This window comes from Berghia stephanieae, chromosome 3, assembly GCF_034508935.2.
Source record: "Berghia stephanieae isolate SIO BIC M18660-M18661 chromosome 3, UCSD_Bste_1.3, whole genome shotgun sequence".
Classification (NCBI taxonomy): Eukaryota; Metazoa; Mollusca; class Gastropoda; order Nudibranchia; family Aeolidiidae; genus Berghia; species Berghia stephanieae.
The window spans coordinates 73,591,631-73,609,121 of NC_088362.1; the positions used below are offsets into that span (position 1 = coordinate 73,591,631).

Consider the following 17,491-nt stretch of genomic DNA (forward strand, 5'->3'; position numbering starts at 1 on the left):
TTCTTTTGTTTTGTTTCATTTTGGTTTGTTTAAGATTTCATTTTGAAAGGCATCTGAGGTTGCTGTAATTAATAGTATATGGTAAAGAAATCCACTGAGTAAAATGCGATCTACAATTACAATATATTTAGATTTATGTTAACTTCAAAGAAATGATATCTTTTTTTTTTTCTTTTTGTCTTTATCCCCACTTTAGTTGAAATAATGTAACTACACGATCTTAAGACTTTCCCTTCTGATCATCGGGATTGTTTCGCGGCATAACTGTTGTGGTGTGGATGACACGCTACGCTGGCTTCAATCAAAGTCAAAGATTACTAGCTATAGATAGTTCGAAGATGACGTCACTCAGGTCTTTGTTATTGTTTTTTTTGCCATCCACGTTTACGAGTATTAACCTGACTATACACTTTCATGGATACACACAGTTTTATGTGTTGATCCGTTATACTTCCGGATGGCAATGTTATGAGCTTCTTATCCAAGCGCATGCTATCCATACTTATAAATATGAAGTGTCTGAATCCTTTGCGAGTGAACCAATTTAGTTTTTTTTTTTTTTTTTCATACCATTTGGCATTTTAAATGCCACGCTGACATCCCAACCGAATTGCAATCTTACAAAATCTGCGAGATTTCATATACCTGGATAGAAAAGTGCCAGAAGACAATAGAGAATAAAATTTTTTTTCGCGGCGGTGGTGGGGTTTGAACCTGCGACCTTATTGGTACGACAACTCCGCCTGGCAGGTGAGAGCGTGGCTCTACCGTGTGAGCTATCCACGAACACAAAAATATTCGTTTCAAACCCAAAGTCATTTCTAGATCCCTCTCTCACCCACTTCTTGAGATCGCCGATTCGTTCACCACCATCGCGAAGTAATTTTGACCAGCAGTTAAGCTTAATAGCCAATATTCTCATCCAAAACATATAACATAGAAACGATTGAGACATTGAGTATGCTCCGGTGTATGGGGTGAATTTTTAATTCAGAAAAGTGAGTGGAGCAGGCACTTATGTTGGTAACAGCAAGATATGAAGTGAGTAGAAAAGTGCCAGAAGACAATAGAGAATAAAATTTTTTTCGCGGCGGTGGTGGGGTTTGAACCTGCGACCTTATTGGTACGACAACTCCGCCTGGCAGGTGAGAGCGTGGCTCTACCGTGTGAGCTATCCACGAACACAAAAATATTCGTTTCAAACCCAAAGTCTTTCTAGATCCCTCTCTCACCCACTTCTTGAGATCGCCGATTCGTTCACCACCATCGCGAAGTAATTTTGACCAGCAGTTAAGCTTAATAGCCAATATTCTCATCACAAACATATAACATAGAAACGATTGAGACATTGAGTATGCTCCGGTGTATGGGGTGAATTTTTAATTCAGAAAAGTGAGTGGAGCAGGCACTTATGTTGGTAACAGCAAGATATGAAGTGAGTAGAAAAGTGCCAGAAGACAATAGAGAATAAAATTTTTTTTCGCGGCGGTGGTGGGGTTTCAACCTGCGACCTTATTGGTACGACAACTCCGCCTGGCAGGTGAGAGCGTGGCTCTACCGTGTGAGCTATCCACGAACACAAAAATATTCGTTTCAAACCCAAAGTCATTTCTAGATCCCTCTCTCACCCACTTCTTGAGATCGCCGATTCGTTCACCACCATCGCGAAGTAATTTTGACCAGCAGTTAAGCTTAATAGCCAATATTCTCATCACAAACATATAACATAAAAAAATTTTATTCTCTATTGTCTTCTGGCACTTTTCTACTCACTTCATATCTTGCTGTTACCAACATAAGTGCCTGCTCCACTCACTTTTCTGAATTAAAAATTCACCCCATACACCGAGCATACTCAATGTCTCAATCGTTTCTATGTTATATGTTTGTGATGAGAATATTGGCTATTAAGCTTAACTGCTGGTCAAAATTACTTCGCGATGGTGGTGAACGAATCGGCGATCTCAAGAAGTGGGTGAGAGAGGGATCTAGAAATGACTTTGGGTTTGAAACGAATATTTTTGTGTTCGTGGATAGCTCACACGGTAGAGCCACGCTCTCACCTGCCAGGCGGAGTTGTCGTACCAATAAGGTCGCAGGTTCAAACCCCACCACCGCCGCGGAAAAAAAATTTTATTCTCTATTGTCTTCTGGCACTTTTCTACTCACTTCATATCTTGCATATACCTGGATACCTCTGTATAGAGCTTTTAGACTTGGTGTAGTCTCCTTCGCTCCTCCTCATCTATTAATGACTGGACCAATTTTTATAATTGAACTTGTTTCCTAGGATGTTGCTTATCTCCAACTCTGCTTTGAATTTATTCAAATTTTTGCTGATACTGTGGTTTCTTGCAGTTTATTCCAGTTATTTACATTTCTAGATGAAAAAAAGTTCCTTCTTTCATTTGTTTTAAAACATTCTTTTTCCAGTTTCGTGCTGTTTCCTCGTGTTTGAATGTTATTGTTTGGTTAAATAAATCCTGCCTCTACCCTGTCTATTCCCTTTACTATTTTATATGTTTGGATCATATCTCCCCTTCTTCTCCTGTAATCTAAGGTCGGGAGATTTAATTCTTTCAATTCTCACAGTAGGTTTTGTCTTTCAGGTGTGTGACAAGTTTTGTTGCTCTCCTTTGCACTCTTTCCAAACAGTCTTTGTCTCTTTATCGATTTATCAAAAAGAAATTTCATTAAGATTATTATGTGCTCAAGCTTCACCATCCACAATTATTTACATTTTTTTTTCAAATTCAATCTATCGTTTGTAAATAAATTAATGCATGCCAGTCTCTTACATTTGGTGTTTTCATACATTCCGAATGGTTCATTTATTATAAAAATATCTGGCACACCGGTGACACATGACGACTCTAGACATCAACAATGATGGGTGGAAAGGATGCTGAAGTGATAGAACTAGAACCATCCTCCATATACGCTGATTCTTTATGAAATAATTTTTACTACTCTTGGTGATGTTCTATAACTAAATGTTTCAACTACTAAGGGCTTTTTATATTCGAACAAATATGATAATCAAGATCTTTAACCGTGATATTCACATCAATCTTGCATGTCTTGGACTGGCTCTTTTCCTCACATATCTTCTGCTTCCATCCGTTTCGTTACACACTGTCAAAGTGCCTCCGTTGCTTATAGTAACATTTGATGGCTTTCGGTGGGATTATTTAAAGCGTACATCAACCCCAAACTTCGACAGAATCATTAGCAACGGCGTACATGTTACTCAAGGATTGAAGAATGTGTTCACAACGTCCACACTAACCAATCATTGGTCTATGGTGACTGGTCTCTATGCAGAGAGTCATGGAGTCATTGAGAATGACATGTTTGATCCTGTGATTAATGAAACTTACGTACCACTATACAAAGACAGATTTGCTATAAATGATCAAAGGTTCTATGATGTACCAGGCGTGGAGCCAATTTGGGTTGCTAATCAACTTCAAAAAGAACATGGTCGAAGTGGAAGTGTCATGTGGTGGGGTGCAGAGAACGCCATTAAATATGTCAGACCAACATATCACATGCCTTTTGATCGAAAGGTGAATCCAGAGTACAAAATAAAAACGATGGTTGGCTGGTTTGTGAATCAACGCCCTATAAATTTAGGTTTAATGTGGTTTCAGAATCCTGATCACATCGCTCACATGTGTGGTCCAGACTCTGATAATGTCACTCGTGCAATTTCTAGAGCTGATGAGATACTTGGAATTTTATTGAAGCAGCTGGAAGATGTGGATATCCTTGATGACTTGAATCTAATTATAACCGCCGATCATGGCTTTGCAGCAACATCAAAGGAAAGATTAATTCACCTTGATTCTATCATTGACCCAAATACTGTCAAAATTGTTCATTATACCCCAGTTGCATCTATTTTTCCACATTCAGGTATAGTATATTTTTTAAAGCCCTCAGCCTCAAGACTAGAACTTTAATCTACATTTTCAATTATACCAATCCCATATTAGTAATTATCCGCTTTTATAATTTTACTCAAAAACGTAACTGAATGCCTCAGTGATTTGGTAGATGGGTCTTTTAGATCTGGCAGAAAGTACTTTGTGATAGACTAGTGTCCTGTCCAAAGGATAGCAAACAATTGCTACTGTTCGTTTCACGCTAAAGAAACTTGGGATACGCTCCAGCTTCATGAACCTCATGGCTGTGAAGAACTTCTTTTTCTTTCATACAAAAGAGCTCAGAGGACTTATTCAATAAAAATGAAAATTAGTGTGTACACTTAAAGCAGGGCGTAATCTGAGGTTGACCTCATTTTTTATAAAATCAGTGCAAGTTTAATTACTAATTGTCTATTGCCAAATGTTATTAAATATAGGGGTGGGTAATTCAACTCTCGATATATATGTATTTTGTTATAATAGTCTGTCACATGTTTTACTTTTTTTCAAGCTCATGTGAAGAAAAACATGATTGTTTTTTATGAGATCTATAAATGCGGTGATTGTATTATTTATCCAGAAAATCGGCAGCAACTGTGACTATTGTGTTCATATCTCATTTGACTTGTAACCTCTGTCCAGCTTGTTCAAATATGTAAAACCAACCTTTTCAACCAGAAACTAACCAAAGTTTGTATATACTGATGGAAGCCGGAGTTTTTAGATTGTCATCTCTAGTCGACCACAGAATTTATGTAAATTAATCTTCAACGAAAGGAAGTTAATGCCATTAAAATATTTAATACTCATTATCACACTAGAAGAAGTCACCAAAGCAAAACTAAGGGGAAAGAAACAAAGAGCTATAAAATTCATTCAATAAATTCCTAGAAACAAATCAAAGCCATATATAACACCCAATTTGGAACCATTAATGGGACGGAGAGAGAAGAATAAACTAAATGTATTTTACAAAGGCCAGAAAAACAAGGTCAAGTTGCCATTACAGGGCCTCCAACTGAACAAGAGGAAAACTGGCAATTTTATGTTGCCACTATGTCTTCTGAGGAAGCTGGCGGGATCAACTTGGGGTGCTAACCAAGCGCTTCTGAGGACGTCCACCTTGGCACTATGCTATTCCACCGCAGAGTATTGCACTCTAGTGTGGGGTAGAAGCAGGAACGTTGAGAAGGTAGATGTTAAACTTCGCAAGTCGATATGCATAGTGTCAGGAATGCTGGCAACAACACCTAGAGAATGGGGCCCGATAATGGCAGCAATCCAACCCCCCAATGTCCGGAGGGAGACGATTACGGAGAACTGGCTTAATAAGATCCAAGAGAGAGGGAATGGGGTAGATTCCCTCTCAAACGCATTATGGACGGTGTCCCCCGTTTTGAGCTGAAATAAGTCCTGGCAACCTTTGTACGCAGCTTCCCCGACTACGAACAGAGATGCATATACGAGATGGAAGTCGGTTTGGACGAATTCAATCCTTCAAGGAGGCGGGGACGTACACTTCTTGAAACTAGGTGAGAAGTTGCCAGGCTTCTCCATCAGTAAGAGGAAACACTGGGTGGTAGCGAATCAGCTTTGGTCAAGAACCTGCCTCACTGCAAAATTGCTTCATCAATGGGGACTTTCCACCTATCCAACATGTACCCGATATGGGAAAAAAACCCGAAACTGCAGAGCATCTAGTTGAACGGTGTGTTTTGACGAGGCTTCCGGGCTTGGTTTGCAACGGTGCACGAATGCGGTGAAGAATTTGCTGATTGGTTTGATCGTCATAACATAGTAGTGTGAGACTATTAGAAGCTGCTGCCACAATGTTGAGTGGACTGCCATCTTCATTCGTTTCTGCCCTCAAGTATAAGTATATATAACTTGGATAGCTCCCGGTAAAACAATTGTGAATGCTGAGCTGATGAGTCTTCCACAAGGAAGTTTCAGCTTGAAGAGGAAGAAGAAGAAGGATGAAAGTGGTTTTATCACAACTTGCAAGCAGACGATGTTTTCTAACAAGAGGTCATTTGACACGAAAGTTGTTTAAGAATGTCAGGATAGCTTAATTTCAGAACTGACCTTGTCACTTGTAAAGAAGAAATGGCTGATAATGATAAGAGTTCTAAAAAGCTGTAATATTTTTAATGAACAAAAATTGTGAGTAATAAAAAACCAGCAAAGAAAGCTAAAACATACAAGTTTTTAAAATGCGAAGTAGGTTTTTCGCAAAAATATTTCTCTTTAAATTGAAGACATATTGATATCGAGATTGGCCTAAATGGAGACATGTCTTTTGTGAGGAGCATCTCCTAGATCCTGAAAAGTGAAATTAAAGTTGAAATAATCATAACATGACATTTTGAATTTTCACACTTTAAAGAGTCAATGAGTCAATGTCCTCAATGAAACGTAAAATTCCGTTTTTCAGCATCAAGTGACCCAACATGACATTGATTTGAGATGGTGGGTCATAAATGAACTTACTTACTTGCAGCATAAGTGATCAATTAGTACAACGTCTTTGTAACAAAATCTAGTGATTTTGAGCACGATCAAACGATGGGACAATTCTGGCCCCAGTGTTGGGTCTTTGGATAAGGAACTTCATGTCCTATTTTCCTCAGATGTGAATTTGTACCAAGCTACAGGCAGCAATAGATTTTAAGAATGTTAATCTGTATAACAAAGATAGGACACCTAACAGGCAAATTATACTATAAATGAAATGGAAATTTGCTTTCCTTTAGTCAATTGTAAGAATAAATAAAACATAAAATACACTGAGCAACGTGAAACTAGATGTGTTCTGTAATTTATTTTTTTTCTGACAATTTATTGATCTTAATTATTGAATCATTGTCAACATCATCATTATCTCAATCTGTTGTTGGCATACTCATTATCCACCTACAGGATTTTCATAGTCTTCTTTCTTCTCCAGAAAAATATTGGTGATGTAAACTTTGAATCCAACAAACACAAATACCGTTTTTTTTTTCAATATTCTTTTCATATCGTCCAACCAGAATTTAATAAAGTCGTTTATCAGAAGTAGCTTTGGTATTAGAAATTGTGTATAAATTATAATGACTGACATCATATGAAGCATTCGTATTATTATCCTTATTACTATCAACATTTGAATCAGAAACTGTGTGTAAATACTGACTGACTTTTGATGCCTTAATATTATTATCCTTATTACTGTCAACATTTGTATCAGAATTATTTTTAAATACTGACTGACTTTTTATGGCATAATCCCATTCAATATCACCATCTGTGTCTAAAACTAAAATTGTGTGTAAAATACTGATTTTAATCGCAGTGAGTTAAGTGTCTGTATGTTTATGCGCGCGCACGTATACATGTGTGTATCCCCCCCCCCCACCTTATGATCTAATGTTTACCGTACACTGTATGTTTGAATGCTCCGCTTGACTGTTGTGTGTATGACATGTATTTGTGCTGTTTGTAGAGCATTGTAATTGTAAACACAACACGAATTGCCTTTCTTCTGGACAATTATTATTATTATTATTATAAGTACCTTGTGCTTGTATCGAATATCATCTTAACAATCAAATCTTTAATACAAAAAGTGAGGTATTAGAAAGATGTTTTTAATAGTTAAAATTCTATTACACAAGCAAATGAGTGGGCTGTTACAAGATTGATTATTGGGTGCTGACCACCATATTTTATATTAATGATGTAAATGGGTTTGTTTTTTGTTTTTGTTTGTTTTGTTTTTTTGGTTTTATTTATTTCTTTTGGGGGTTTTTCTCTCCTGTGAACAAGGTTACTTATTATACAGGTTTTATCATAATATGGCAAAATTCCGATAGATGATGAAAATAGACGATCTTCACAGATTGTCTATATGTTACAGTGAAATACATAATCAATTAGATGATGAAAAAGTTTGAACTGAGATACTGCCAAGTTTAGTTAGAAGGTCACTTTTTATCAAAAATGAGTTCTTGTCATAAATTATTAAATCAACTCTTTTTGTACATCTTCGGGAAATATCAAAGCTTACATTCACTTCTAAATATTATTTACAGCTAGTCATGTTGAAAAAGTATGAAATTTGAGAAAAGTTGCTTGATACCTTTCCCATACATCTGATCATAACTTCATGAAAAATCACCCAATTTACTTCAAATAAAGATTAAAATGCTCTGAGGAGCACATTCTTTCAGAATATGAAAAAAAAAATACAAGTACAAAATTTTCACCTTCCGACTGATTATGTCATGTACCGACACATATGTTACTACCCACCATCTTAAAGTGGTATTATGTCTCAGTGATATTGATGCGGATAATTTAATTTGTAACCAAAAATAGGAAATAATGGTCAATTTTATGAGTTATACTGATAACGATATTATATATTTTAATACAGTGCGTAAACCCAAAATTTCATATTTCTGATTATTTAAACAACTGTAAATTCACTTTTAAGGTTCACTTACAACATAATACCAGTTTGACATGGTGAATCACAGATAAGTTCTTGGATTGCTTAGGACCAAGAATCAAGAAGTGTTAGATGAACCTATCAGATTTAATGACCTAGAATTGGAAAAACAAAATTAAGGCACTATTCTTTTATTACAGGTTTTGAAGACGAGATTTATCGGAATCTTTCTCGAGCAGCCCCTACCAAGCATTTCAAAGTGTACAAAAAGGCTGACATTCCAGACAGATTACATTACAAGAACAATAGTAGAGCCCCTCCTATTTTTGCCTTGGCTGATCTCACTTGGTCATTTATATCTGGTTTGCCAGATGACAATTTTACATCACGTATGTTTTTAACTCTTTTGCATTGTTTCATTACTGCAATAGATAAATCTATGCATTGCCATGTCTCTTTAGATAATTTTGTAGCAGCTCTTTAGATAATTTTTGTAGCAGTGAATCAAAGTTTTGCTCGTTTTCGAAAGAGAATATGAGGATAGTCTGTACGACTTTAAATATTGAGGGTCTGGTAAGAGTACTCGAACCCCATGAGTAACAATCTTACTACACATACAAAGATAAGGCACCTTCAGACAGACCAGACAGTCTTTTAGTTTGCAAAAATGAGAAAAAAAATGCAAGGTATAAGGAGAAAGGACCAAACCTCTTTTTAATTGTGGTAGAAATGTTGTTTTTTTTTTTTGTTTGAAGGCTTCATTTGAAACTCCTTCTTTTAAACTAAGAAACATGATGGAAAATGTATTATTAAATAAGGCTCAAATTTGCAGCCTTTAAAGGGGTCGGGGGAGGGGTAGATGAGGAAATGATTTTCTTACAAGCGTTTTCAAGGTTCCTTTCTCCCTCCCTCTCTCTCTCTCTCTCTCTCTCTCTCTCTCTCTCTCTCTCTCTCTCTCTCTCTCTCTCTTCTCTTCTTCTCTCTCTCTCTCTCTCTCTCTCTCTCTCTCTCTCTCTCTCTCTCTCTCTCTCTCTCTCTCTCTCTCTCTCTCTATCTCTCTCTCTCTTATAGCACAGTCTACTCCGGATAATCGTAACACCTTGGGATCAGCAAAAATGTTGCGATTAACCGAAGTTGAGTTTCCAGCCCCCTATTACAACATTTTACACATATATGGTAAACTCAGACCAGTTGTTGTAAATATTGTTCTTAGCCCACCACAGACTGAGCAATGTGATAGAATTAAAAGCAGATTTGATACAAATCAACATCTTATTCAGATTTGATTCACTTTCACCCTTTTGTCCTCACCATTTGTAAGAGTCAAAGAGATTAGCCGTGATAAGTGACAATAAGCTCTCATTAAACTCAGAAAAGTGAGTGGAGCAGGCACTTATGTTGGTAACAACAAGATATGAAGTGAGTAGAAAAGTGCCAGAAGACAATAGAGAATAAAAAATTTTTCGCGGCGGTGGTAGGGTTTGAACCTGCGACCTTATTGGTACGACAACTCCGCCTGGCAGGTGAGAGCGTGGCTCTACCGTGTGAGCTATCCAGGAACACAAAAATATTCGTTTCAAACCCAAGTCATTTCTAGATCCCTCTCTCACCCACTTCTTGAGACCGCCGATTCGTTCGCACACCACCATCGCGAAGTAATTTTGACCAGCAGTTAAGCTTAATAGCCAATATTCTCAACACAAACATATAACATAGAAACGATTGAGACATTGAGTATGCTCCGGTGTATGGGGTGAATTTTTAATTCAGAAAAGTGAGTGGAGCAGGCACTTATGTTGGTAACAACAAGATATGAAGTGAGTAGAAAAGTGCCAGAAGACAATAGAGAATAAAAATTTTTCGCGGCGGTGGTGGGGTTTGAACCTGCGACCTTATTGGTACGACAACTCCGCCTGGCAGGTGAGAGCGTGGCTCTACCGTGTGAGCTATCCACGAACACAAAAATATTCGTTTCAAACGTGTGGTGGTGTGCGAACGAATCGGCGGTCTCAAGAAGTGGGTGAGAGAGGGATCTAGAAATGACTTGGGTTTGAAACGAATATTTTTGTGTTCGTGGATAGCTCACACGGTAGAGCCACGCTCTCACCTTCCAGGCGGAGTTGTCGTACCAATAAGGTCGCAGGTTCAAACCCCACCACCGCCGCGAAAAATTTTTTATTCTCTATTGTCTCATTAAACTGGTTGGTCACAATGCACAGTTGTCAATCCCAAAACAAAAGATATCGTCCAGTCCCTCTTTACAACTGTCATTGTCTACCTGTTGTAAAGACTCTGCCCAGCCCTTGGCCTCCTATTCAATGGCCAGAGATGACATCATAAACCCATACTGCAAAACCCTACCCTCTTTTGTCTCTCTTATAAAGTGGTGACACACTACTGTAGCATTAAATCCTGCACACTTTTGATTTTTTAACCTGTCACAATTTCTTCCTTGATGAATTTTAATCTTGTTATTTTGTTAGATTGGTTTCTTGAATTTACCTGCCTTTATTTTTTTTGGCGAAAATTTTTTGCAATTAACCAGTGAATTTTATATAGAATGAATTCTGCTTCTTGGGAAATGTTGCGATTAACCGAAAGTTGCGATTATCAAGAGTGGACTGTAGTAGTAGTAAGGTCTTCCATACAATCCGGCTATAATCACACTCAGGGCATGAAACAGAGTTTTTACTATATAAATGTATCCCTTTATAAGCACACTAACCGAAAAGGACATATATAAGCACTCTCAACTTTTTTACCATTAGGCTTATTACTTAAAAATTACAAAAATAAAATAAATGAATAACTAAAAAGAAAAATATCATAATTTTCATTTAATACATAAGATTACAAACCAGGTCAACAAAAACCATCTGCAAGTGACATATGATTCACACCTAACTGTTCCATCACTACTTCCTTTCCCTTGTGCAAAACAGTTGACACCTCAGTGATGTAACGAACAATGCACAAGGACCTAAAATCTTCAGTAATAACAATAGGCAGGCTCAGCAGCTCATTGACATGCCACAGGGAAGGGGAATGGGTGGAGTTAGGGACGGGCATGTTGCACACTTGTCGCGACGTTGTCACTGCTGGAAGCGGGATAGGGGAAGAGAAGGCTCAGACTGTCACCAGATGATGTCATAATTATTCATTGATCAAAACTGTCATTTTGGTGGCCAAAATTTGTTTACAGAGATGTTAAAAGTGCATACGATGTGAGGTATGAAGACGAGGTTGACATCTATGACGAGGTTGACACCTGTACTCTTTGTCTGTGACTTTCACACACGCATCTGTTGACATGTCTATTTTATGCTACATATCTGCACTCTGCACAACAACCACAGATGTTAAACTAACAATAAAAACCATCAGAGTCGAAACTAGTTCGCAGAAACAGAAGATGATAGAAGCAGGTGCATTTAATCAAAAGTCAAACAAGCAGCAATCTCAAGCTTTTTTTACCCCTTGTACCAGACTACCATGTAAGGCTTGGGCATCTTGTGGCAGAAAAGAAAGAGTTTGTTTACCCTGAACATTAAATTAATAGAAGAAAAAAAAGCTAAAGTGATTTTTTCATAGCCAGTAGCAGTTCCAAGCCTGCAACCCAGTGCATACCATTATGTCATGTATAAATCTAGAAACTCAGATGAAAATTTATTTTTACTGTAATATGATCACTTAACATAGACTTAGAAAAGAAAAATCTGAATCCGCTTATAAGCACGATCTGGCTAAAAGTATGCTCTGCTTTATTCCCAAGGACCGTGCTTATAAACGGAGACCAGTGTATTCTGATAATGTGTGCAATGTTTTTTTTATCTTTTTAAGATGGCACACATGGGTTTGACAATGCTTACAATGAGATGCGTCCAATTTTTATGGCAATGGGTCCATCTTTCAAAGCCAATTACAAGATTGATACATTTGAGAGTATTGATATTTACAGCCTCATGTGTCACCTTTTGGATCTAAAGCCCAATCCCAATAATGGGACACTGACTACAGTTTTAAAGCTCCTTACAACACACGAGAATACTGTATGGACCTTTGGTACATGTAAGTATTTGAAATTTTTTATGACAGTTTTTCAAAAGATTTTGAAAAATACAAAGATGTTGGAAAGGGTTGATCGTTAATACACTTGAACTAGTAATGAAAACTTTGTGAATGAGAATTATTTTTCTAGGATTCGATTTTTAAAGGCCTTTAATACATTCCCATCTATCTTGAACCTCTCTGGATGGGGTCGTTTGACCTTCCATGGTGGCCAGGAGGTCATTTGCTCTCTTCTATCCCCCTATTTTTGTTTTCTGAGTTGCGTTATTTCTTTGTCTTGGAAAATATGATTACTTGGGTTTTGTCACGGCCCTTGCCAAAATACTTGCCTGAGAGGGAAACAGTCAAATTTATAGTGTTAGTTTTGAGAGATGTTAATTTTTTCCTTGGAAATCATCTCTCTGTTATGTACCGATAGTTATATTTTTTATTATGAACTCATCTTGTCGGTATTTGAGTGTATAGCTCCTAGTGGGATCCTGAAAACTGAGTATGTTGATACTATAATCTTGGAATCTACATGTGTTCCGTATTTGAACCAATTCCCCTTCAATTACTTTTTCTTCAGTGCTTTAATCGTAATTCTAGAATTTTTTTACCATCCCAGTGTTTTCCTTTTTATTTACTGGTGCTGATATGACCCAAATGTGTTGCAAGCAGTGTAAAACCCTTAAAAACAAACAATAAACAAACAGGTACCTCTTTAGAAATTTGAACACAACTGAATATTGGACATCAGAAATGTATTTATTGATTGATTTATTTATTAATTATTTTTTTGTTATTTATTCATGTACTTATTTATGTGTTTAGTTATTTTGTTTATTTTTATTTGAGAGACGGAGGGGGGTGCGAATTTTATTTCGAGCCAAAATCTCATATAATAACAGTCTAATCCAGGCATTATGGGTCGGCACCTCTGATTCCAGCCTGTAATTTTATATCTTTGGGATGTCTTCAATAGAATTGGTATATTAATGAATATATCATGTAAAGATTACATTTGCAAAGACAGGCAGTCTCTCTCTTTCTCTCTTTCTCTCTCTCTCTCTCTCTCTCTCTCTCTCTCTCTCTCTCTCTCTCTCTCTCTCTCTCTCTCTCTCTCTCTGTGTGTGTGTGTGTGTGTTTGTATTTATTTATTTATTTGATTCAGGCTCCTTTACTGATATATTTCGGAATCCTTTTAATCAACCCAGACACTTCAAGGTTTTTCATCAATTCATATATTTTATTTCCCTACAGATATCCTTTGTCTCCTAGTAGTTGCAAGTGTTGGAGGAGTGTTTATCGTCGCTGCATGTAGACAGCACAGGTTTTTGAAAAGAAAGTTAAACCAGCTGAAAGTGTCATCATTTGGATCATCTAAATCCTCGCTGGTTGCTGATAATGGAAGTACAGTGAAGCTGCTGTCTGATGACGATGAAGATGATTTGTAGGAAAGCAACGTTTTTGAGTTTATCTGGGCAGTTTAATTTATGTATTTTTTTTTTTTTTGAATAGGGATTTGATTTTTATAGTTGCTTTTGCATCTGATGTTTTTTTGCATGTGACCATTTTATTCCATTGGTGCTGCATGGATAGAGTTTGTTTGATTCATTGTTAAAAGAATGGATTGAATGGATTTGTTATGAGGTGCAATTGAGGAAGTGACTATCACATCCTACCAAGTTACATTCATATAAAAAATGAGTTAACACTCTCAAGCAATGTATTGGACATAAAATCATCAGAGAAAATATGAAGTTTCAAATCACTCAGGGTTATTTTGTCCTATAAGTAGGCAAAGAAGACGAGTACCTACTTTCCTCTAAGGTCACTCAATAAATGACAAAAAAATGTATTTTTTTTTTCTGGATGATGGACATGGGACTTAATACGTTTTGAAAGTCACCTCCTCAATTCAAGACATTTTTTTTAAAAACAGTGGTCTCTTTGGTAGTTATTAAAAGATTTATACCATAAGTCATTTCTGTATTTTGGATTTGGGTTATAGATAATGAAAAAGATTGGGATTCTGTCTATTTGATTGAATGGGAGGTTGAGTAACCGTTTGATATTTTTTCTTTTGTATTTTTTAAAGGGGTACTTGTCAGGGTATTATACATTGCCCCACAGTTTTGGAATGATGTCTTGATATTTGCGTTAAAGACATGCTCTGGTTTTTGCTTTTTCTTATTGTTTTCTTTTTCAATTTGAGATATTATTGAAAATAATCATCATCATCATCTTTCAACTCAACATCCCCTCTTAGACTGTGTTTATTGCAAACCAGCAACCTATCACTACAAGTAAAGAAGGCCCAGTCATTTTTAAAAATCAATTTCTTATACCATCATCGGAGTGTTATAATACATTCTACAGCTATGCAATTTTATATATTCAATTTTTCAATTTGTTGAAATATGCTGCTTTTTTCTTCATTTCATCAGTGACTGTAACAGATGCATGTGATAATGATGAGCAAGAGAGGTCGTAGTTTGATATTCATAGTTTAATGTTCTCCTCTGACAGTTAAACTATGACCTCTCTTGCTCAAGGGCATGCCTTTGTATTTTGTTGACATTCCTCTTAAGAAAATCTATAAAATTCTTATGTAAAATATTTTATATTGAATATATATTTCAAACTCTCTTGAAAGATTGAATTCCGTTCAGTTGAAAAAAAAATGTAAGTTGACAAATTAGATCAGTGGTAAATAAAAAGCTCTTTTTGTTAAAATTTGATGAAAACGATTATAATGTAAAGATAATTTCATAAGGAACAATCTATTTCAAACTCTCTTGAAATATGTTAATGAATTATGTGCACTTAAAATCATATTGTACAAAGAAAAACTCCTTTCAACATCCGCAGAACTGATGGTTGAAAACATATAACGGCGTGCAGAAGTATAAGCTGTGAGGGAAAGCAGTTTCTTAGCAAGAATCCCTAAAAAGCTACAAGTTTATTGCTTGTGTTGGACTGTTCCTAATGGCAACTGGTCCTAGTTCTTTGGTATAATGTCGATTTTCATCTACTAGGACATCCTTCAGTCCTGGCTCCCCGGAATTTGTCAAAAATTTGCAAAACGTGCAGATTTTGCAGTTGCAATGCAAATCAGAAAATTTTCCCTAATTTGCGGCTGCAAGCTGTGCAAAAAACCACGGGGCCAGACTAATACATCTGAGATTTGACCTAATAATATTTTTTGCTGCCATATATTTAGTCACAATACAAAGAAATTTAATTTTTTTTTTTTTTTTTTTTTTTTTTTTTTTTTTCCTGAGGGTGGTAGTGGTACTTTTGTTAGAAATTCTTTAAACGCTTGTGTTTCCCTTTATTTATTTCTCTTTGTCTCATTCCTTGTGTTTTTTTTTTTTTTGTCGTCCTGAAATGAAATCCAGTTTTGATCAGGATTTGGCTGGGATCATAAGGAGGTGGTGTTCAGATTCAGATGTGAGCTTTATAAGTGATCTTAATCAGTTTCTAGCGTCAGTAGATTCATAACCCCAAAGATTATATGCAGAACAAGATGATGACTATCAAAATGATTTTTTTTTTTTACTTAAGCTTTTATATTTATATATATCCACTGTACATGCTCAAAATGCCAACAGCAATGCTTAACATGTTGGATGAGACAATACACCTGCTATTACAATTTTGTTTAGACAGAGACAACGCTGTTAACGGCCAGGTACTCATTTTATGCCTGAGTATGGTAGGAGAATGTGAGTAATGAGCCTTTTCCAAGGACTTAACTATGCCCCGCTCATGAACCCAGGACCTTCCAATCCAAAGTCGAGTGTCATACACTAGACCACTTAGCCGCACAAATCTGTTATTATTTATTGTTCCCTTTATTTATTTAAATACTTAAATCCGTACTAAGTATGGACCTCCATGTTATGATCACCTTGAGGCTTTGTTGAATGGCGCTATATAACTTTACCAACGTTTCCACTACCATCCTTTTTAGTTTTTGTTACCCGGAGCTGATGCGAGTTATACTCCACACAAACTTCTGTCCTCCCCTGGAACCAGTCCCTTTGTCCTTCCAAGTTACGATGAATTATAAAATCATAACCTATCCGATATCATTTGAATGTGTCACAAATTCTTAGGAATTTTTTTTTTCAAACATAATAATAATAATATTGATTGATAACATGAAGTCTTGTGTATGCATCATAATATGATTATATATGAAAATTCTCGCAATCAGAATGAATGCAATGCATTATATCTGTCCTCTGTAACTTAATCATTTCCTTTTGTGCTCCATTTCATTCAGAATAAGAAATTGACATAGATCAATTGATACAAAACATAATAACCTTTTATTGGTACTCATACTGTCATCTGCATTTTTTGCCAAATTGGGACCTAAAATTTGCCAAAAGTTGCCAAAAAAACCCCCCAAAATTTGCCAAAAAGACCAAAATTTGCCAAAAAATTTGCCGAGGAGAACTAAGTGTTTCAGTAAAAATTAACATGCGATACAGAAAAAAAAATATATAAAAGACAATTTATTACATTTAAGTAGGCTACATTTATTAATTTACACAATAGCGTTGTTACAAAGATTTTAAAGGATCATTATCCTTAGAGAGTAGCTTCCCTTGGTTTGGGCCCAGGCAAAGCTGCAACATTTCTCAAGTTTCGCACTTTTTTTTTCGTTATTTTGTTTTCCCCCAAAAGTTGCCACGCGATTTGCCAATTTTCCCAAAATTTGCCACGATTTGCCAATTTTGGGAAATTTGCCAAAATTTGCGTATCGCCCTGATATTTGCGGCCGCAAATTGCCATTTGCGGCCGCAAAAAATGCAGATGACAGCTCATATATTTGTTTTCAGCAAGAACGAAAGGGGGCTAGAATTAGATAATAATTACACATATTTCAGACACACTTTCCTTTAAATGATTCTTATTTGACCTATTTAATGCTCAGTTCAAAGTGCATGGGATCGAAGTTTGATTGAGAGCAGAATTTAGCAACAAATCATATGTCATGAACTGAGAGCATACAGTTACCGTTGACTTCGCTTAATCACACACCCTCAGGAGTTCAGGTTAGTGTGTC

General features: G+C 36.4%; 1 protein-coding gene across 1 annotated transcript; it reads left to right on the plus strand.

The window, feature by feature from the left end:
- Positions 1–2,854: 2,854 nt before the first annotated feature.
- Positions 2,855–15,650, plus strand: LOC144968415 (ectonucleotide pyrophosphatase/phosphodiesterase family member 5-like). The gene is made up of 4 exons (XM_078906736.1): positions 2,855–3,918; positions 8,562–8,750; positions 12,202–12,429; positions 13,672–15,650. The coding sequence occupies exons 1-4, from the start codon at positions 2,994–2,996 to the stop codon at positions 13,863–13,865; spliced, it is 1,536 nt and encodes a 511-aa protein (XP_078762862.1). The 5' UTR covers positions 2,855–2,993; the 3' UTR covers positions 13,866–15,650.
- Positions 15,651–17,491: the final 1,841 nt, after the last annotated feature.